Source organism: Capra hircus, chromosome 21 (genome assembly GCF_001704415.2).
Source record: "Capra hircus breed San Clemente chromosome 21, ASM170441v1, whole genome shotgun sequence".
Lineage (NCBI taxonomy): Eukaryota > Metazoa > Chordata > Mammalia > Artiodactyla > Bovidae > Capra > Capra hircus.
In genome coordinates, this window is record NC_030828.1 from 54,878,994 (window position 1) to 54,901,637 (window position 22,644).

Below are 22,644 nucleotides of genomic sequence, written 5' to 3' on the forward strand. Positions count from 1 at the left end.
GAGTTTGGGATCGACATGTATACAATGTTTTTTTTTTTATCATCATGGAAAATGACATGTATACAATGTTATATTTAAAATGGACAACCAACAGGGACCTATTGCATAGCACAGGGAACTCTGCGCAGAGTTTTGTGGTAGCCTGGATGGGAGAGGAGCTTGGGAGAGAATGGATATATGTATATGCATGGCTGAGTCCCTTTGCTGTCTGCTATCACAACACTGTCAACTGGCCATAATCCAATAAAAAATAAAACTTAAAAAAAAAAAAATGGCATGAAAGGATACGCTCAAGGACCCATCCAGCCCATAAGGAAAGAGGTGGCCTCTCGCTGCATCTCACTCGAAGGGTGCTCATTAGCCTCTGGGCATGTGTAATCCGTTCTACATGACGAGGTTTTATGGAGAAGCGTACAAGCTGGTGTTGATCTCCCAACATAAGCTTCTTCTGACAGGAAGAATCTACATCAAAAATAAAAAAGGGACAGTGGATAAACATAAAAAGAAATCTTTGGGAGTATCAAGAGCAGGTAGGGTTGGGGGGCAGGAACACTTGTTAAGTAATGGACCCCCACACACCCTCGAGGGCTTACCTTGCTGTTCCTTCACACAGCAACTAATACTAGTTTGAAGTAAGAGCTAACCTATTGCTTATAACCAATACTGTTCATGCCCAAGATAAGTTACAGGTTCAACCCTTAAAGTTTTAAGTGTCTTTGGTAGAAACATCCAGGCCAGCCAGGGCTACTAGCTATCCGAGGCCTAAAAACGAGTGACATAGTTCTATCTCCTGGATTCAGAGCTTTATTTATTAAGTCTTTATCAAGTTTGGTGTAACTTTTTAAAGCTGCAACCAAACCAATCTCCCCTGAATTTTCCACCCTTAAAATTTTCTCTGCTTCCTACTCTTTGGAGAGTGTGGTTACATATGTGTGTGTGTTCAGTCACTCAGCTGTGTCCCACTCTGCAACCCCATGGACTGCATCTCCCCCCACCCCTCCCCCTCCCCCACCTCTCCCCTCCCCTCCCCCCCCAGCCATCACCCCCGCCCCTGGCGCCCACCCCCACCCCCCCACCCCCACCCCCCGCCCCGGGCTCCTCTGTCCATGGGATTTTCCAAGCAAGAATACTGGAGAAGGTTGCCATTTCCTCCTCCAGGAGATCTTCCCCACCCAGGGATGAAACCCGCATCTCCTGCATTGGCAGGCGGATTCTTTACCACTGTGCCACCTGGGAAGGGTGGGGATGGGAGCCTTAAATACATCTTAGTGAAGAAACAGGCTGCTGACCAAGTATCTCTCGGATGGTGTGCCGTGGCACAGCTTGGCTCAAGCCTTGCAGATGCTCGATGAGAGAGAAAGTATCAATGAGCCGGGAACGAATGGCATCAGCCCGGGGTAGTTGCATGTGTCCTGATGGGTGATAAGTGGCCATGTCTGTTAAGAAAACAAAAGTGTCATTTCATTTTTGGAGTTGCACCAAGGCTTACAGATTCTCTTCCCTTTCTCCCAAGGTCTTCGCCCTTAAGAGGACAAATACATTGTACTCGGACTCAAGGCCTTTTGAAACAAAAGGAGACGGGAGTCACTAAGGAATCTGCGTAGTTGACTAAGCGGCCAGGCGCATCTAGTTAAATGCAGCAGCCACAAAAGGTAGGAGTCCCGGGTTGGACAAAGAGGAATTCAAGCACCACCTGGACCTGAGGGAGTCAGGTAATGCAATGAGGTGGGACAGAGGGAGGGCTCAGGAACTGCCCCCGAAAAGAAAAGCCCAGTTCCACGAGGAACTGGATAAAAGGCAACGGCCTGACATTTTGAAAATGTGTCCGATCCCAAGCGTGACCACTCCAACGCGCTCCCTCGGGTGCCAGCTCCTTCTCTCAATTCCCGCTCCTGGGCCTCATCTCAGCCCAGGCTCTCTCCGCCCACTCAGCCCTGACTTCAACTCCTCCGCCTCCAGTTCTGGCGCCCCCTGAGCTCGGCTCTCCGCAGGAGGGACGAATTCAGGGTCGGCTCCCAGCTCCGCAGCGCCACACGTCCGGCTCCCGCCCGGTCCCGGGTTCCGGCTGGTCCCCGGACCCACCCCCAGCAGCAAGCAGCGACCCAGGCCCCGCTTCGCTGCCCCGGTCGCCCCGGCGCTCGCCGCCTCGGCCCCGCCCCGCGCTCCGGCCACTCGGCGGTTACCAGCTGGTCCCGCCCGCCCGACGCGGGCGCCGCACAGCCAATCGGCGGCTGCCACACTGCGGCCCGAGCCGGGCTGGGGGGTTGGGACCTCCGGCTGCAGGTCCGCCTGGGCCAGACGCGCGATCGCAGGCTGAGGGTGCGTGGTTGCCGGCCTGTCTCCGCAGTCCCTGCCGAGCCCCGACCCTCCTGGCCGCCCCCCGCCCCCCACGCCTTACCTCGTCGCCATGCGCCTCCGCCGCCTAGCGCTGTTCCCGGGCCTGGCGCTGCTCCTCGCCGCGGCCCGCCTCGCTGCTGCCTCCGATGTGCTGGAACTCACGGACGACAACTTCGAGAGTCGCATCACCGACACCGGCTCTTCTGGCCTCATGCTCGTCGAGTTCTTCGCCCCCTGGTGAGGCCACTCAGCCGGGGCGGGAGAGGGGCGGCCGGGTGGGCAGGGGGCGAAGGCGCGGGAACGGTTGGGCCTACGCAGCGTCGGCGCCCTCCATCATTCCGGAGAGCCGGGCTGCGGCCGGCAGGTTTTTCCGCCCACGGAGACCCGAGCTGCCTAGCCGAGAGCGGAGAAGTCGGTGCTGATCCTCCTGGAAGCGAGAGCTGAGAAGGAGAAAGCGAAGGCCCCTCTCGCGCAGGGCCACATCCTTACCTCGGTGCTCCTGCAGCACTTCCTATTTGCAGAGGGTTTAACCACCCCCTCCCCCCGCCAGCTTCGATGGTGCCTTTAGAGTTTCTGCGTGAGTCAGTGCTACTGTTTTCCATTCTACAGACTAGGCTTTGCGAAGCCTTAAATTGGAACCTAACGTTTCACCAAATGCAGAGACCCTGCGCCCCCAGGGTACTTCCTTTCTTCTTGCCCCAGGCAGCCGTTGGTTTCTAGCCAAGGTCACTCAAGTGGCTGCAGAATGGTCATTTGTGCTTTCTTAAGGCAGGCAGTTATTTTGTCCATCGCCTGGTGCACACTTTCTTCGTTCAACTGATGCTTCTCGGCACCAGCAGAATTCAGTTAGAAAGAGTAGATGAACAGAGGAATTCCACCAGAAGCTGTCTAAATGGTCAGTTTCAATTAGGATTTCTGGAAAATGCCAAAGAAGACCCCAGTGAGAAAGTAAGCAGTGTTGGAGAAATACTCCACTTAAGGGTGACTTAACTAGGGTGTAAGTTCCTTAGGATACAGCTGACTGGGGGTGGGGGTGGGGAGAGAGCAAATAGAATTTCTGGCCCAGGAAACCTGAATGTTGGCTTTTTTTTTTTTTAACCACAAGATATTTATCATAGCAAACAGTGATTATCTTAACTCTGGGGACGGCTCAATATAACCATGCTAATTACAGTACTTAATTTTTCTCCTGCCACAGTGACCCTTAATTAAAAAAACTATTTGTATTCAGAAGTCTAAGTAAAAGAAAGTTAGTGGCTAACTTGCATTTACTTCTGTCAGTAACTCTGGTCTTCACTCTACAGGGGCTCAGCCGACTTGAGGGTACACTAGAAATCCTGTAATGAAGACCACCTGAACCAGAAGGGTGTGCTTAGCAACACATTTTCAACTTCTGATAGACTTTGCATCTAGGGTGTTCCCACCACTAACTAGCAGTACTGGTTACACATCACAGGTGGTCTTTATAAATCTCTAGAACTCACATTCTCTCAGAAACAACTGGTCTCAATCAAATAACAATGCTGTTGACTTTGAGGGGGTGTTCCTGTAATTAGAACCGCTGTGTCAAAACTGGGAGGTGCCTCTGTGACTACAGGGGTCAATATGAAGTGAATTGCTGGAGAATTGTGGGCTATCAGACTGTTAGTTTAAAGGAGATTTTTATTTTTACAATTGAGGTGTTCTGTGTTACTTTAAGGGCTTCCCTGGGGGTGCTAGTGGTAAAGAGCTGGTCTGGCAGTGCAGGAGATAGGAGAGACTCGGGTTCGATCCTTGGGTCAGGAAGATTCCCAGGAGGAGGGCATGGCAACCCACTCCAGTATTCTTGCCTGGAGAATCCTTTGGACAGAGGAGCCTGGCGGACTATGGTCCATGGGGTTGCACAGAGTGGGACACGACTGAAGAGACTCAGCACGCATGCACGTGCTACTTTAAATTGTTGCATGTGCTTCCCTAAGAACTGCACAGCCCATTGTGCACTAAACTGTCCCTAAAGCTGGGTGGACCTCTGCTGTGGTGTCACCTTTTAACTGGTCTGGAAGGTAGAGAGTCACCCTCCATAATGCCTGCAGGAAGGATCAGTTTGCTGAATGAGTAATTTGGAATCAAGGAAGTCTGTTGATGATGTCCTTATTTCTTCACATTCAGCTATTTTTATTTATTAATATTTTAGCTGAAAATGTTTTCCAGCTGCTATTATTCCTTTGTACTCTTGTTACACGTGAGATAGGAACAGTTAAAGAATCCTTGTTAAGAGTAAAATGGACCTGTTTTGAGCAAGTTGTTTCTCTCATTTGTCTTAGGGTATTTTTTCCACTTTCGTTTTACAAGTGAAAGTGACAGATTTCTTTGCAGCTGATTCTGTAGCCTAATATTTCCATTATGGAGTCATCATCTATGTAATTTGGAAGAATGGGAGTATCTGAATTTCTTTGGGAATAAATAGAACTATCTAAACGTGATCATTTCTGAAAATTACTGGTCAGTGTGAAGTTTTAAGTCTTCAGCATCTGCGTGTGTTGTAGGTTTGTGCCCTGTCCTCTGGGGCAATAGTATTAATTAATGACACTTAATGCTATTCTTATAGATATAGAAAAAGACTACATGGATAGTATAAAGTGGAATAGTTAATATTTTTCTTATACTGATTTCTTTCCTTGGAATTGCTTCCCCCTCTCCCACCCCAACTTGGTCTTTTCAATAAGATTTAGCTCAGTAGTTAACTTCTCTGGACCACTAACTGGTTGCTCCCTCCGCTGCTGCTGCTAAGTCGCTTCAGTCGTGTCCGACTCTGTGCGACCGCATAGATGGCAGCCCACCAGGCTCCCCCGTCCCTGGGATTCTCCAGGCAAGAACACTGGAGTGGGTTGCCATTTCCTTCTCTAGTACATGAAAGTAAAAAGTGAAATTGAAGTCGCTCAGTCATGTCCAACTCTTAGCGACCCCATGGACTGCAGCCTACTAGGCTCATCTGTCCATGGGATTTTCCAGGCAAGAGTACTAGAGTGGGGTGCCATTGCCTTCTCTGTGAGACCCACTCATCTGGGCTAATTATTTTATACTATTCTCTTCAGATGTTTAAAGGTAGCTGAAGTAAAACTATTCATAAATCTGTTGCCTCATTATTTTTGGACAGTTACTACATATGTATTCAACAGAAATCTCTTAATACATATAACACATTTATTGTCTCTTATCAAAAAGAAAAAGCCCTTCATAGTTCTCTTGAATGAATCATTCTTACTGGTAATTTTATTTTTGCTCTACTATTCCCTTCTGTAAAATACCCTATCCTGTCTTATATGAAGCCTCAAATCTAAGACCCAGATCAGTTCCTTAACACATATTCATTTTTAACCTTTGCACCCATATTATGTTCCCAGAAGCCTAGATTTCTCAGCTAATTTGGTTATTTTATTAAATCGGTTGGGATTTGTGTATTTTTGTTACAACCCACGTGCATGAATTTTTTAATATATTATGGAATACAGAGGATATAATGAGTAATACCATATTTTATGTCTCACAAAGTGAGAAATGCTACCACTGAAACCATGATGTGATTGCAAGCCATATCCCAGTTTTTGATGTTCTAATGCAGTAAAATGTGCATCTGTGAAATACACTATAAGGAATACCATTAATTCACTACCTGCCCAGTCTAAAAAATAAAGCGAGTACAGTTGAAGTCTTCTGTGTGCCCTTTCCCCATGTTACACACTCCCTTGTCCTGAATTCGGTTTTTATCATTTGGTTTTTCTATACTTTTAGTAAATATATCTGTGACCCTAGTTCTGTTCAGTCACTCGGTCATGTCTGACTCTTTGCAACCCCATGGACTGCAGTACGCCAGGCTTCCCTGTCCTTCACCAACTCCCGGAGCTTCCTCAAACTCATGTCCATTGATTTGGTGATGCTATCCAACCATCTCATCCTCTGTTGTCCCTTTTCCTGCCTTCAATCTTTCCCAGCATCAGGGTCTTTTCCAGTGAGTCAGTTCTTCTCATCAGGTCGTCAAAGTATTGGAGCTTCAGCTTCAGCATCAGTTATTCCAATGAATATTCAGGGTTGATGTCCTTTAGGATTGACTGGTTTGATCTTGCAGTCAAAGGGATTCTCCAAGAGCCTTCTCCAACACCACAATTCAAAAGCATCAATTATTCAGCGATCCTGCTGCTGCTGAGTCACTTAAGTCATGTCCAACTCTGTGTGTGTCCCCATAGACGGCAGGCAACCAGGCTCCCCTGTCCCTGGGATTCTCCAGGCAAGAACACTGGAGTGGCTTGCCATTTCCTTCTCCAATGTGTAAAAGTGAAGTCGCTCAGTCGTGTCCAACTCTTAGCGACCCCATGGACTGCAGCCCACCAGGCTCCTACGTCCATGGGATTGTCCAGGCCAGAGTACTGGAGTGGGTTGCCACTGCCTTCTCTGTTAGCGACCCTAAGCAACATCTAATGTTATAGTTTTTTTTAATATTACTCTTTTTCGGTGTCAGCTTTCTGATGATTATTTTTGAGTAGGACTTCTACGGACCTTGAAGAATATAAATTCTTTATTTTGGTTTAAACAAGTTTTGGGGGGCAAAGTGTTTCAGAGTTACTTATTCATCCATTACTAAATAAAATGTGTGACTTTTGGCTATGAAATATGTCAGCTCAAATTTCTTCCTTGTTTCCTTCCGTATGTTTTCTAATTCTATTTTTGCTGTCTGTGGAGAGGTCGAAGAACTATGCACCTTCTCTAAGGGATCCCTCTGCAACCTGTTGGTTTTTGAAGAGATGATATATAGTGATGCTAGCTGTGTACTGATATACTGTTCCCCATGTTGCAAGTACAGTGCGCCTAAGGGACTGATAGGGCTTCTGGGCAGAGGAGCAGGTGTTATGATGGCCCTCTGGGAAAATACCCTAATTGACATAATGCTTTATCCTCATGAGTTGTTATAGTCAGGTGAACTGTGTAGGGCTTTGCTGGTGGTACAAAGGTTAAAGTGTCTGCCTGCAATGTGGGAGACCTGGGTTTGATCCCTGGGTTGGGAAGATCCCCTGGAGAAGGAAATGGCAACCCACTCCAGTATTCTTGCCTGGAGAATCCCCTGGATGGAGGAGCTTGGTGGGCTACAGTCCACGGGTCGCAAAGAGTCGGACACGGCTGAGTGACTTCACTTTCACTTTTACTTTCTCCTCATGAGCTGCTTTAGTCAGGGGAACTGTGTAGCCATAAAAAGCAGGCTTGCTTCTTAGGTACAGCTTTTAGATTCTTTCCCATTATAGGTTATTACAAGATGTTGAATATAGTTCCCTGTGCCATACAGTAAGCCCTTATTTACCATACAGTATTGTGTATATGTTAATTCCAGATGCCCAGTTTATCCCCCCACCCCCACTGCACTTTTAATTGAGAAGATAGATGCTGTTTTTCACTGAGTCAGTCCTATAGCGTAGATCACAGGCTTGAGATAATAGTACCTTTACTTCTCAGAGATCTGATTAACCTTATCAGTGCTGGAGGTTGTTCAGGTGATGTGTTTTCTTTTGGAAGCAGCTGTTAGTCAAAAGTAGTAGTATAATTTGAAGTCCTTCCTAGAGAAACAAAGTTAACAAACTTATAGGATATATAATCTTTTTCTTTAACATATTTACATAGGTGTGGACACTGCAAAAAGCTTGCCCCAGAGTATGAAGCTGCAGCTACCAGATTAAAAGGAATAGTCCCATTAGCAAAGGTGAGTATAGGCAAGTTCTTCATTAAAGGAAACAAAGTATTTTAAATAGTAATTGGTTAACAATTAACATTGATTTTCTTTGTTCATAATTGCTAAGAAGAGAGAAAGAGAGGTTCTGGGCAGATACACAACTGACTGTTGATTATGGGTTTGAAAGATTAAAAGTGGTAAAACTAAGGGAAATACTGGCGTAAGAAAAAAGATATATAGTAAATAAGAAGGGGCAAATATGGAAAGTAAACAAGGTTAGAGACAAGGTTAGAGAAAAATTATCATAGAATAAATGAGTTCCCTAAATTACTATATGCTAGTCACAGTGATGGGAATAGGAAGATGACAAGAGGATGTTAAGTGAGTAACTGGTCAACTGTAAACTTAGTATTTGCTTTTACAGTCAAATAATGTTTCCAGAATTTGTCATTGTTGTGTCGCAAACTCCTAGTTGCTCCAGTCTAAAAGTTCATATCTTACCAGCCTCAAGTAAATAATTCATACCTACCTATATGGGGCTGTTTTTGAAAACTGATTTTTTTTAAAAAATTTATTACTTTGGCTGCACTGGGTTTTAGCTGCAGCATGTTGGATCTAGTTCCCTGACAAGGGATTGAACCCAGGCCCCCAGCATTGGGAGCATGGACTCTTAGCTGCTGGACGACCGAGGAATTCCTGAAAGCTACTTTTAATCCTGATGTTCTATGGCAATTTGCCATAGAAAAGAGTTTGGTGCTCGCTTCAGCAGTACATATACTAAAATTGGAACGATACAGAGAAGATTAGCATGGCCCCTGTGCAAGGATGATGCCCAGATTCATGAAGCGTTCCCTATTTGTTTACATTACCATATGTAAAATGGATAGCCAACAGGAATTTGCTCTATGGCTCAGGAAACTCAAACGGGGGCTCTGTATCAACCTAGAGAGGTGGGATGGGGAGGGAGATGGGAGGGAGTTTCAAAAAGGAGGGGATACATGTATACCTATGGCTGATTCATGTTGAGGTTTGACAGAAAACAGCAAAATTCTGTAAAGCAGTTATCTTTCAATAAAAAATAAATTAATCTTAAAAAGAAAAAGTTTCTGTCATGATTTTGTTCCTGCCTCATGTAGCTGTCACCTATGTTACTATAGATACATTACTATTCTGAATTTCAGTTTATGTTAAGGCATTGGGATCATTCCTCAGAATCTTGTGTAGATTAAATGAGGTAATACATGCAAAGTGCTGGCTGCATTACCTTGCTTGGAAGAAGTGGTTAAATAAATGGAAAATTGCTTTTTGTCTTCCTGGTAGGTCTCACTAGATCTATCTGTCACGTTATAGTTTAGCCCAGATTCAGACTAGCTCAGGGAGCTTGTTTAAATATCAGTACCTTTGCTAATAACCATTTGTGACTTGCTAAATCAAATTATACCCCACCTGATGGTGATATATCAATCCATACATCCCATTGATGATAATCATTATCAAAGTAATCCACTATTACTAATTTAAGTGATTTATCTCTCGCATATTCTGAGGGATGGGGAAAGGGTGGAATAATTACTTTAGACAATAGAGACTCCCAGGGTAGAATTTAAATAGTCATTTGTGCATTTTATATGAGGCCCTGGAATCTAAATTTTAGAGTTCCTGTTAGGTGGTTCTGATGTAGCTAGACCAACACCAGTCTGCCTTTAAAAGCTAGTATCTGTGGGATGTGTGTCAAGAATTGCTTGATATTTTGATTTGACCGCTCTTCATGTTTTGGGAATGTGGGAAAAGCCTGCAGCAGATTTTTGGATAACAAATGGTTCGTGCATTTTCATCTTTAGGTGGATTGTACTGCCAACACGAACACCTGTAATAAGTATGGAGTGAGTGGGTATCCAACCCTGAAGATATTTAGAGATGGTGAAGAATCAGGTGCCTATGATGGGCCTAGGACTGCCGGTAAGGAACCTGAATTACATTTTGGAAATTGGAACTCTTTGGGTCCTCTGTTCTTTGTAGTGGAAACATGACATTTTCTATACAACATACTTAAAAATTCCTCATCTAAGAGGTCAATTTTGGACACTTGACAAAAGACTTTGCTAACTGAACAGATTATGTAAGTAATATAGAAAATACTTAAGGTTGATTTATAAGGTTTACCAGGCATTTTTTTATTTGACAGATATTTATTGAGTACTGACTCTGTGCCAGATACTATAGTATGGTGCCCAGAATTTATTGATGAATAAAGCAGCCATGGTTCTCACTCTTATGATGGTTATATTCTGGGCAGTGAAGGCAGCACACAGGTTTAAAAATATCATACATAGATAACCACATCACATCCATCAGGATAACTACTACTAAAAAAGAAAAGAACAGGTGTTGGCAAGGATGTGGCGAAATTAGAACTCTTGTGCAATGTTGATGTGAATTTGACATAAAATAGTGCATGCAGCCACTATGGAAAACAGCACAGCAGTTCCAAAAAAGATAAAAATACAATTACTGTATGATCCACCAGTTCCACTTCTGAGTATATACCTAAAAGAATTAAAAGCAGAGTCTAGAAGAATTATATATAAATTGTATTTAATACAGTGGAATATTACTCAGTCTTAAAAAGTTAGTTCTGATGTGCTGTGAAATGGTGAACCTTGAAAACATGCCAAGTGAGATAAGCCAGTCACTAAAAGACAAATACTATGTCATTCCACTTGTATGAGATTCCTTGAGTAGTAGTGTGTATGCTCTATTATTATACACATCAATAATCTATGTGGATAAGATAAATTCAGTTAGTTATAAGAGCATTAAAGAGGAGAAAAATAAAACTGTATGATGTGATAGTGATTGGGGGTGGCAGTACCACATTATTAAAATGGTGGTTAGGGAGGTAACCTTTGAGCTGAATGCTCAGAAGCAGCTAGCCATGAGAATATGTGGATCAGAGTTTTCCAGGCAGAGGGAAAACAGGTGGAAAAAGACCCTAAGACATCACTGAGCTTGATGTGTTCAAGGGACAGAAGGACCTTGTGGCTGGAATATAATTAGCAAGGATGACAGGAGAGGTTTGGGAGGTAAGTGGTCTGGCCCTGGTTGGTAGGGCCCATAATGGATGAGAAAATATATTTTGGACAGTTTTGTCTTGAGTCTTAACAATTAACTGGGCATATTTTAACAGCTAAGAGGAAGGTTCACTCAGTTTGGGCATTTTAGGTGACGTGGAATTTTTTCAGCGTGTGTGATTGTTACTTATACACAAAGCTCTATATAACATGGCCCCTGCCTAACTCGAATGTCACCTCAAGACTGTTTCACTTTAGGACCTTTGTCCTGATTGTCTTCACAGTCTGAGATAACCTTCCCCCATGTTTGCATGGCTGCTTTTTGTCATTCAGATCCTGGCTTAAATTTCACTTCCCAGGGAATTGCCTGGTGGTACACTGGTGCTTTCACTGCTGGGACCTGGGTTTAATCCCTGGTCGGGGAACTAAGATTTCACAAACTGGGTAGTATGCCATGCCCCAACCAAATTCTCTTTCTAACAGATTACCAAACCTGAGGTAGCCAGCCAGTCATACACTTAACAGCCTCTTCATTCTCTGCATAGCACTGGTTACTATCTGATAATATATATTTTAATATTCTTTATTTAATTAATTTGTTAGCTGTGCTGGATCTTAGTTGCAACTCGTGGACTTCTGAGTTGCAGGATGCATGCAGGATCTGGTTCCCCAACCAGGGATCGAACTCCCTGCATTGAGAGCCGGAGTCTTACCCACTGCACTACCAGGAAAGTCCCACTATCTGATATTTTAAATTGCTTACTTATTTGGGGATTTAGTTGGAGATTTACTTGTATTGTAAGCTCCAGGAGATCAGTAATAAACTGGTTGCTCAGCACTCCTGGTATACCTCTCAGAGAATTTTAAATACTCAGGGAAAAAAGTAACACTGTTCATCATACCCCTGAGGTAAAGTTCTTTATAATAATTTATATGGTGATATAGTAATTACTGTCCCCTTGCAGGCCAAAGATTTGTTACCTGATTCAATGTACCTATTTTTAGAACGCATTCCTTTACCTTCTGGTTGCTGCACACAGGCTTTTTCTGCCCAGCGCTGGGGTGCCTCTCTAGCTGTGGCACATGGGCCTCTCGGCACGTGAGCGCGGGGCCTACACACAGGGGCTCAGTAGCTGGGCTCTTGGCCCTCAAGCATGCAGGCTTTATTAGTAGTTGTGGTGCATGGGCTGACTTGCTCCTCAGCATGTGGGATCTTCCCGGACAAGGAACCAAGCCCGTGTCCCCTGCATCAGCAGGTGGATTCTCACCTACTCTGCCACCAGAAGATGACATTTTGAGTGAAGACCTAAAGGAGGAAGTGAGGAAGGAAGCCAGGTGGTTATCGGAAAGACTGAGGCAGAGAGCAGCGTGCTCAAGGGCATCATTTATGTGGCCGTAAACACTTCACTATATAACTGGTAGGGCGATAAATAAGTACTGTCTCTTTGGGAGCCAGTTAACAGTGATAAATGCATGTCCTCTTTTTGACCCAGTGAGTCCACTTTTAGGAAGTTACCCTACAGATAGACTCAATCATGTGTAAAAGGACATTAGTACAAGGTTGTTTATGGCAGTATCATAGCAGCAAGAAATTGGAAACAAACGTTCATCAATTGTGGCTGGTTAAATTATGTTACATCCATACAGTGAAATACTATGTGGCAATAAAGATTGAGATAACTCTGTATGTTTACTGATGTAATTATCTCTAAATTTTATTAAATGGCAAAAACAAAATACAGAACAGCGTATGTGTATGCTACCTTTAGAGGAGCAAAGAAAAGAAAGTATGTCTGGAGGGATATATAAAAAACTGACGTGTTATCCTATGAGGAGGAAACTGGGTAACTAGGGACAGGAAGAAAACGTCATTGTATATGTTTAACTTTTCCAACTTAAAACATGTGAATGGTTGGTTACTTTTCAAAAATTATAAATTTGTGTTGCTATAATCTTTTGTCTTTTAAGATGGAATTGTCAGCCACCTGAAGAAACAGGCTGGACCAGCTTCAGTTCCTCTCAAGTCTGAGGAAGAATTTGAAAAGTTCATTAATGATAAAGATGCTTCTGTGGTGGGTAAGTAGCAAGTTTGATTGTGCCACCAAATCGTCAACATGGTTTCAAAAGTCCTCTGAGTAAACAATCCGGTTAAAACTGTTTAGGAAGCCTTCTGGGCAGTTAAAAGACAACTCGCAAAACTAGGTCAGTGTTACTATTAATGTAATATGGGGGAAAAGTGGTTTTTAGTTGAGTGGCTTGGTATTCTTACACATGTAAAGATTTAATGTCAAAGAACTAAAATAGGAATAGCTTTAGTTTTTCCTGTTACTTCTTAAACTCCTGAGATTTAACTCAGATAATAAGACTGAAAATGGGATTTTAAAGGGGGAGGGTATAGGTAAGTGATAAACCTCTGTAGCTGCTACTTTCACAGTTGTAGAAGAATTTACAATTTAAGATTGAATTGCTGGCTTTGTGTGTATTTTTACAGCAGTCTTTGCTTTTTCAGATGTTATCATATCTCATTATTTTTAAAATAACTTCACCAGTTAAACACATTCTACATCTTGAGTGTTCTTTGTTTTGCTTTAAATGTGTTGTATAATACATTTGACTTAAATTTAAACATACAGCCTTGTGCTTCTCTTAATCTCCTTGTTATTGTAATAAAACTGACTTTCTGGCAGTAGAGGATGGTCTATCATTTAAGTTTGACTAAAAGTCACTTCTTATCCGGATTTTACTCATTCTGTGTATGTATGTGTGTTTTATTTATATAGGCTGTTCTCCGTCTGTGTTGCTATGCAGACTCTTCTCTAGTTGCAGGGGCTACTCTCTGGTTATGGTGCAAGGACTTCTCATTGCAGTGTCTTCTCTTATTGCAGAGCAAGGGGTCTAGGGCACTCGAGCTTTAGTAATTACAGTTCTCAGGCTCCAAAGTTCAGGCTCAGTAATTGTGGTGTGCAGGACTAGCTGCTCTGCGGCATGTGGGATCTTCCTGGCCTAAGGATCGAACCCGTGTCCCCTGCATTGTACGTGGATTCTTTACCTCTTTGCCACCTGGGAAGCCCTGAGTCTGTATTTTTTACAAGGAGTTAACCATAAGTAGACATTTAATAAACACTTTACTAGATTTGAAGTTCTAAAGATATAAGACATAGAAAAAATATGGTGAATTAATTTACATTTTATTTTGACATGCTGCCTTATTAACTCCTCTGACACCTAAAATAGTCCCTGAAGCTCTAAGGAGTTAAGCAATATGCTCAAATTTTTCAACTGTGAAAAACTAGAATTAAGACTTGAACCCTGACAAATTATCTCCCTCAGCTTCCTCAAGAACATTTTTTTTTAAGGGTAGAGAAAGAATTGTTATCCTAAATATTTTGTTGAATATCCTCAGTAGTCATGGCGAAGCAGAACTGATCCTCCCTATCTTGCTTTGCTTATCCATAATGAAGGCTTTGTAGAATAGAGGAGTTTTAAAGTTTTGAATATGTCTCAGCACTTACTGTTTCTTTCTTGTGTTTGACGTTTTCTGTATAGGTTTTTTCAAGGATTTATTCAGTGAAGCTCACTCTGAGTTTCTAAAAGCAGCCAGCAACTTGAGGGATAACTACCGGTTTGCACACACCAATATTGAATCTCTGGTGAACAAATACGATGATGATGGAGAGTAAGTAACTGAGTTGAATGCCCTTGTAGATATGCACCTTGACCGAGTACTATTGTGTGAACTGGTGTTGTGTTTCTTTTCTTTCTTTTTTTTTTTTAAGATTTAAAAAAATCTTTTGGCCACGCCTCGTGGCATATGGGATCTTAGTTTCCCAATCAGGGATCAAACCCAGCCCCCTGCATTGGAAGGTGGAATCCTAACCACTGGACTGGACTGAACTGGTGGTTTTTAAGCCTAATTTTTCCAAAAGCTTTACTGAGCACGTATTAGGCAGTAAGCTAAGTTCTGGAAACTGTTGCTGCCCTTGAGGGGCATCTAGTTAGCAGGAGATAGTAAATATATTTAAAAATACAAGTGTCAGTGAGCATTACAGGTATTCTGATAGAAATTAGGCAGAGTACCAGAAGTACATAGGAGGGATCAGGAGTAGTATCAGGGGGAAAAAAAATTCATAGAGAAAGTGACTCTTGAGGTGTATCTTGAAAGATAAATTTTTCTGGGCAGGTTATGGTAGGGGATAAAGATTATTCCATGTAGAACAGCAGGAGGGAAGGCCTTGAGATGTGAAATAACCTAGGTGTGTTGGAACCTGTATTACTGCTGAAGTATTGTTCATAGATGAGGTCATCGTGAAAGGTAAGGTTGGAGAGGTCAGCAGAGACCAAACTAGAGAAGACCTAAGTGCCATACAGAAAAATGTAGATTTTATCATTTAGACATTTGAGAGCCATTGAAAGACTTTGAGCTAGAGAGTAATGTGATGAATTTTGTGTTTCAGAGGAAAAGTCAGTGGCACTCATATAGTGGAGGTTTGAAAGGGGAGGGATGGCAAAGCGGTCAGGAGAGTCTCAGGGTGGCACACAAGCAGGTTAAGCTTTAGTCGCTATACGTGGCAGAACTAGGATAGAACCTGTGCTGCTAGACGATCTGGCTGCAAAGTTGTTGGGCTTTGCCATGAGGCCCTATGCTCATTAAGCACACCACATATCAGCCTGTTAACCTTAGATTTGTTCACTGTGTCCGCCTCTCACACTTGCCATTAAAGGCGGCAATCAGCCTCTGATCAGAAGTCTTATTTAGGAGACCTTGTAAGAAGGGTGTCCTAAGGCCTTCTTGTGTACCCCAATGCCATATCATCATTAAAGATCACATCTGGAACTGATTTCAATTTTTTGACAGCAGCTGCTCTGAAACTTGGTCAGTCAGTCAGTTCAGTAGCTCAGTCATGTCCAACTCTTTGTGACCCCATGAATTGCAGCACACCAGGCCTCCCTGTCCATCACCAACTCCCGGAATTCACCCGAACTCATGTCCATTGAGTCGGTGATGCCATCCAGCCATCTCATCCTCCATCGTCCCCTTTTCCTCTTGCCCCCAATCCCTCCCAGCATCAGAGTCTTTTCCAGTGAGTCAACTCTTTGCATGAGGTGGCCAAAGGATTGGGGCTTCAGCTTCAGCATCAGTCCTTCCAAAGAACACCCAGGACTGATCTCCTTTAGAATGGACTGGTTGAATCTCCTTGCAGTCCATGGGACTCTCAAGAGTCTTCTCCAACACCACAGTTCAAAAGCATCAATTCTTTGGCACTCAGCTTTCTTCACAGTCCAACTCTCAAATCCATACATGACCACTGGAGAAACCATAGCCTTGACTAGACGGACCTTTGTTGGCAAAGTAATGTCTCTGCTTTTGAATATGCTACCTAGGTTGGTCATAAGTTTCCTTCCAAGGAGTAAGCGTCTTTTGATTTCATGGCTGCAACCACCATCTGCAGTGATTTTGGGCTCCAAAAAAAGTCTGACACTGTTTCCACTGTTTCCCCATCTATTTCCCACAGAGTGATGGGACCAGATGCCGTGATCTTAGTTTTCTGAATGTTGAGCTTTAAGCCAACTTTTTCAATTTCCTCTTTCACTTTCATCAAGAGGCCAATGCTGCTTTAAAAAGTAAAAGTCTTAGATTTAGATTCTTGGTTGCCCAGCATGTTTGTATTAGGTCCTTTTTCGCTATGTAGTTTCCCTGTATGCTATGAAAATACCTGTGTTTTAAAATTGACATAAAGTTCATAGTTAATGTTGGAAGAGTTGAGAGGGGGCTATAAGGACTTGAAGATGCTGACACCTAGCCCCAAACAAGTGATATAACTGTATATGGGTGTGTATAGTATGGAGAGGAGGAATGAATGAAGGAGAAGTAAAAGCAAGAGGCAAGATACTAATGGTTAGAACAGTGATATTTTCTGGGAATGTTTGTATTAGATACAAATCAGTGACTCAGAACCAAATTGGGGTTCAGTGTTAGCTAAATAAAAGGCTAGAAAGTAAAAAGGAATTTCCTTCAAATGTTCAGTGGAATGAGGAAAACTTGGCTTAGGGAGAGAGGCAAAGTATTACCAGCAAGGGAAAGTTATGTAAACTGGGTTTACTGGGATAGAAAAATATAGAATCAAAAAATTTCTAATGAACTGAACCTAAACATTATCTATAATCATATAGAATTTCTATAACTGGAAGGGATCTTAACTATATTTTCTCTGTTGAAGTAATTTTCTTACTGTATGGGAAAGTTGAATTTTCAAGGAGAGTGTCAGGGCAAGGTAGCTTCCAATAAGAGCAAGTTCTACTTTCTCTTACTTGTACATATTGGGGCTTTGGGGTATGTTGGGTACTTTTTTCTGTTGTTTTTAAAGGTTTGGAAATTGTCTACTCTAACCCCCTTTCGTACTGATGTAAAAGCTGAAGCACTGAAGAATTAAACTGATAGCTGGCTGAAGATCTTTGAAGTTAGTTGGTAGAACAAGAATTAGAACTAAGGTCTCCTAACTTTCCAACCTAGGTTTATTAAAACCAATCATTGCACTTGAGATTAAAGTGGTAAGCTCCTTAGCGTTGATGAGAGGATCATGTTGTAGATAGTTTGAGCTTTAAATAATAAAAGATGGGAGATAGTTCTTCTGCTGTCAACCTACTAAATTTTTTTTTTTAAGGGGTATCACCTTGTTTCGTCCTTCCCATCTGACGAACAAGTTTGAAGACAGGACTGTGTCATATACAGAACAGAAAATGACCAGTGGGAAGATTAAAAGATTTATTCAGGAAAACATGTGAGTACATCTTTATACTTTTTTTGGCATTTCTTGGCTTCATTTTAGTTTTTTTAATCCTAGTTATTAAGCATACTATCAGTTACTTAATGTTAATTTCATAATATAGATAAAACCTTCCAAATTTGATAATGGATTTTGTCATTTCAGTTTTGGTATCTGCCCTCACATGACAGAAGACAATAAAGATTTACTACAGGGCAAGGATTTACTTATCGCTTACTATGATGTGGACTACGAAAAGAACGCTAAAGGTTCCAACTACTGGAGAAACAGGTAATAAGAATAACTTCTCCCCTTTGTAGACAAGTTTCCACAGTACGTAAACAGTTTCTTCTAACTATCCTGTTGCCATGTGTGATCAAGGACAAATAAACTATTTCCAAAAACTACTGGGCATATCTTCCACAGGTGTTCCTTTGCCTTATGACACAGCTGATTCCTGCCCTCCCAGAAAAGGTGCAAATGCCATCTAAAATGTCCTTTAACACGTTGTGCCTTGTTGCCCATTGAGACCCTCAGTGCACTTTATCCTTAGAGATTTTCATTCTGGGTTAGTTATTAATGCCTGCAGTATTTTGTAGTATATAATATGGCAGCATTCAGTGGGAATGGACTGTTTGCCTGAATATCACTGGTTTGGCAGTGAAGTTCAGTAGGACATTGGGGTACACCATAATCCTATGTCAGTGCACAAGAATACAAGTTCAGACTGATTCCAGAGGGCTGCAGGGACTCTTAAATGTTGCTTTCTACTTTCTTGCTTCTTGGTTTCAGAAGTGATTTACCATCCTGGTGTACTCTTGGCATAAATCTCCCTTGTTTCCCACAGAGTGATGATGGTGGCAAAGAAATTCCTGGATGCTGGAAAGAAACTCCATTTTGCTGTAGCTAGCCGCAAAACCTTTAGCCATGAACTTTCAGATTTTGGCTTGGAAAGCACTACTGGAGAGATTCCTGTTGTTGCTGTCAGAACCGCAAAAGGAGAGAAGTTTGTCATGCAGGAGGAGTTCTCGTGAGTTACAAGTTAGCGTGGGTTTGGGATTTGATTCTGCAAAGACGCCGTTAAAGCCTTTGACACTACTGAGGATGTATAAAGAAGAACACTGGAATGTGAAGCTAGGTTAAGACCCATGACTGTCATTTTTCTGAATTAATTAGTTATAGATATTTTAAGGATCATGATTCTTAATAAATTTTGAAAAGCAAAAAAGATGGCAGCTTGGAATTCTTACATGACTATTTCCACCCTGCCATTAAATATAGTAAATAGAGAACACTAGATAGCCTCTTTGAGACTGATGTAATTTCAGACTACACCAGTCCCCTCCCATCCCTACAGAATGTCTTTGTTCTTAGAATACCACATTGGCCTAAAGTAAACTCAGGAAATTGGAGACATCTTAAGACAAAACCAGACAGTTTTGACCATCACCTTCTGAGACTTTGGGAGATTAAAACAGGAGAAAATTTTCCTGTGAGTGAAGCCAGTAGAACAAGATACCATAAATAGGCACTGTTCTCCAGAGCAACAAAGTAAGACCTGGTTCTTTGGCAGAATTGAATTTCCAGAAGGACCAACGTGTTCTTCTTTCTCTGACCTTTCTAATCCACAAAGAACACTAGAGGTACAAGAAGGTGGTGGTTTCTCATTCAGTCTGTAGTTCTGCATATTGAGAAATGAGGACTCCCCCCCTCCCCCCCAGCTTTTTTTTTTTTTAAACTTCCAGTTACTTCCTAGGGTTGAAACTTAAGCTAAAACAGAAACAGTTAAGCTAAAGTGGAAACTTCTCTAAAAATTACCTTTAGTTCTCTTATTGGTGGGAGTATGTTAACAAGCTCATCTTTGTCTTTCTAATATCAGGCGTGATGGCAAGGCTCTCGAGAGATTCCTGGAGGATTACTTTGATGGCAACCTGAAGAGATACCTGAAGTCTGAGCCTATCCCAGAGAGCAATGATGGGCCTGTAAAGGTGAGGTGCTCACAGGGACCTCGAACCCCTACACAGCTGCCTCTCCTCATTTCTTTATTCCCAAAATGCTGGGTCTCAGTGAAGACAAGGTTGGCTATTGAGTTTCTGTTTTTGTTTGTCCTTACCTCTCTCATCATAAATTAAGCATTGGCAGAGCTCATAATGCTTAATAGGGGGATTTTATGATATTTGTATTAGGGCTCAGTGACTCTTTGGGACAGAACAAGCTAACCCTTAAGAGTAGTTGTAAGATTGTTGCTGTAAGATTATTTTAAGGAAGAGTTGGGTAGCACTTGTTTCCTGTGACTTCTTGAACTCAGTCTGACAGGTGACAGACATGGGAGTGAGTTGCTTTCTGGGGGGTGGTAATATCTTAATAAAGCCTGAAAATGCAAGTTGGGTGTCAATAATGTATTTCCAGTAGCAACACAACCAATTTGAGAGGGACTGAGTCCAGGAACAAATACAGCTCATGAGTGTATTCAACTGGCCTTACCAACTAGAGAATCTTCTGTGTTTTCCAGGTAGTGGTAGCAGAGAATTTTGATGAAATAGTGAATAATGAAGATAAAGATGTGCTGATTGAGTTTTATGCTCCTTGGTGTGGTCACTGTAAGAATCTGGAGCCTAAGTATAAAGAACTGGGAGAGAAGGTAAGTGTGAAGTATATTATAAATTGAATTTGAGTTGGAAGTTAGCATTGGCTATTGATTAATAGTTACCCTAATTAGTTCAGAACTTAGGCATTGGTGGATTTTCTTTCAGCTGTCTCCTGTGTACTGTCTCCTGACTGCACTCTGAGCCTACTCAGTGCCTTAGATACCTGCTTTAACTTTCCACTCCTCAGACTCCATCTAGATTATGATTAAAAGTACCTTGGCTTCTGAATTTGGTAATGGCTTATATGAATTCATTATATTCCTCCATCTTAAATCACTTGTCTTAGCTGATGTCTTCCTTAGGCCAGGTAATTTTGCAGGTGTCTGTATATAGTCTTAATATGTAGGAACCAAGAGAGAAAAGGGAAGTTTATGGGAAGTTTGATACTTCTGAAAGTATCACTACTCTTTCCGGCTCAGCAAAAAGACCTATCCAGCTGTTAATGTTTTTACGTCCTAAATTGACTGTGTCCCTCTTCACTGAAAACTTGAAACTTAAAGACCTAACCTTTTTATTAACAGCTCAGAAAAGATCCAAATATTGTCATAGCCAAGATGGATGCTACAGCCAACGATGTGCCTTCTCCATATGAAGTCAGAGGGTAAGTAGATTAAAAGCTAGTAAAAGTGTCTAGGCAATTGATAGGAAAAAATGAGCTTGTAAATCATTTTTATATTGGGCGTGGTTTGGAGAGTCCTCATATCCCAATTGAACACAGAACCACCAGTGCCTTCCTGGCTTCAAGTTTCTGCAGCCTGGGCCCTCATGACTGCCCCAGACCTTGTGAGCTTTCATATTCCTGTGTTCTAATAGGATGTAACCTCGTCACTGAAGGACAATAGTATCTTGTCAGATTAGAAATCATGAAGAAAAGTTATTCCTAGAAACAGTTATTAGGGAAGTGTACATTAGAGGTACTCTGAAATTTCATCAACTCTTTCTTCTTTTCCCAGTTTTCCTACCATCTACTTCTCTCCAGCCAACAAGAAGCAGAATCCAAAGAAATATGAAGTAAGTGCATTGTCTCATCTCCCCACAAATAGACACACACATACAGATCCAGTTCTTTAACTGAATTTATATAAGTGGAAACTCAACTCTAATGGTCAATATGGTTGCTAATGTACTTTTTAAAATACCAAAGGCTTCCTATTGAGGGGGGAGAAAATCCACAGTTTTTTAAAAGGTTAAATTTTCAGAGTTATCTTTCTGTTTTCAGGGTGGCCGTGAATTAAGTGATTTTATTAGCTATCTAAAGCGAGAGGCTACAAACCCCCCTGTAATTCAAGAAGAAAAACCCAAGAAGAAGAAGAAGGCACAGGAGGATCTCTAAAGCAGCAGCCAAACATCATACCACTCTGTCAAAGGACTTTTCCACCAGAGATGGGAAAACCAATGGGGAGGACTGGGACCCGTATGGAATTACTGCCTCTCAGGGCTGAGAGGGCAGAATGGTTATAATCTGAGTCCTGTTAAATTTTCTCTAAACTGTTTCTTAGCTGCACTGTTTATGAAAATACCAGAACCAGTTTATGTTTGTGGTTTTGGGAAAAATTATTTGTGTTGAGGGGAATGTTGTGGGGGTGGGGGGAATTGAGTTGGGGGGTTATTTTCTAATTTTTTTTGTACATTTGGAACAGTGACAATAAATGCGCCCCCTTTATACTGTCTTTTCTCCATGAGTTGGGGAAGAACCAAAGGTTCTCTAGACCAGCACTGTCCAGTAGAACTTTATGCTATGATAGAAATGTTCTATAATCTTCATTGCCTAATACCTATTGCTGTTGAGCATTTGAAATGTAGCTAGAACCATATTTTAGATTTTCATTAAATAGTTATGTGTAGGGCGAGTAACTACCATGATGGTCCATACAGCTGTCTGCACTGGGTCCATAATCACCTGCAAATCATTTCCAAATTTCATCTCCTTCTATTCTTATGTGTTTATTGCACAGGACCCTAGCCTGATGACTAGAACAGGTGAAGGACCTTTCTTGTTGGGCTGTTGCTGGCCTCCCATGCCCTAAGGTTGGGTTGCTATTTATCCTTGCCATGCAGCTGAGCATGTTTATACCTCCCAGGGGCTATTCTCTGCCCAGAAATGCCCTGTGTGGGTGTGGCACCAGGTT

General features: G+C 42.2%; 2 protein-coding genes across 2 annotated transcripts in view; one reads left to right on the plus strand and one right to left on the minus strand.

Moving 5' to 3' along the window:
* CATSPER2 (cation channel sperm associated 2) overlaps positions 1-2,859 on the minus strand; it is a 19,082-nt gene extending 16,223 nt beyond the window's left edge. The window contains exons 1-3 of the mRNA XM_018065975.1: positions 2,399-2,859; positions 1,290-1,436; positions 289-462 (exon numbers count right to left, since the gene is read on the minus strand). Coding sequence (XP_017921464.1) covers positions 289-462; positions 1,290-1,434 — 319 coding nt within the window. The 5' untranslated portion in view covers positions 1,435-1,436; positions 2,399-2,859. The remainder of the gene's footprint in view (positions 1-288; positions 463-1,289; positions 1,437-2,398) is intronic.
* Positions 2,402-21,915, plus strand: PDIA3 (protein disulfide isomerase family A member 3). Its single transcript, NM_001285732.1, is given in 13 exon segments — positions 2,402-2,574; positions 7,984-8,062; positions 9,874-9,991; positions 13,072-13,179; positions 14,650-14,779; positions 17,766-17,882; positions 18,033-18,158; positions 18,715-18,897; positions 19,747-19,855; positions 20,380-20,508; positions 21,037-21,116; positions 21,469-21,526; positions 21,735-21,915. Coding segments are annotated over 13 exon segments (1,518 nt in total). The 5' UTR covers positions 2,402-2,407; the 3' UTR covers positions 21,849-21,915.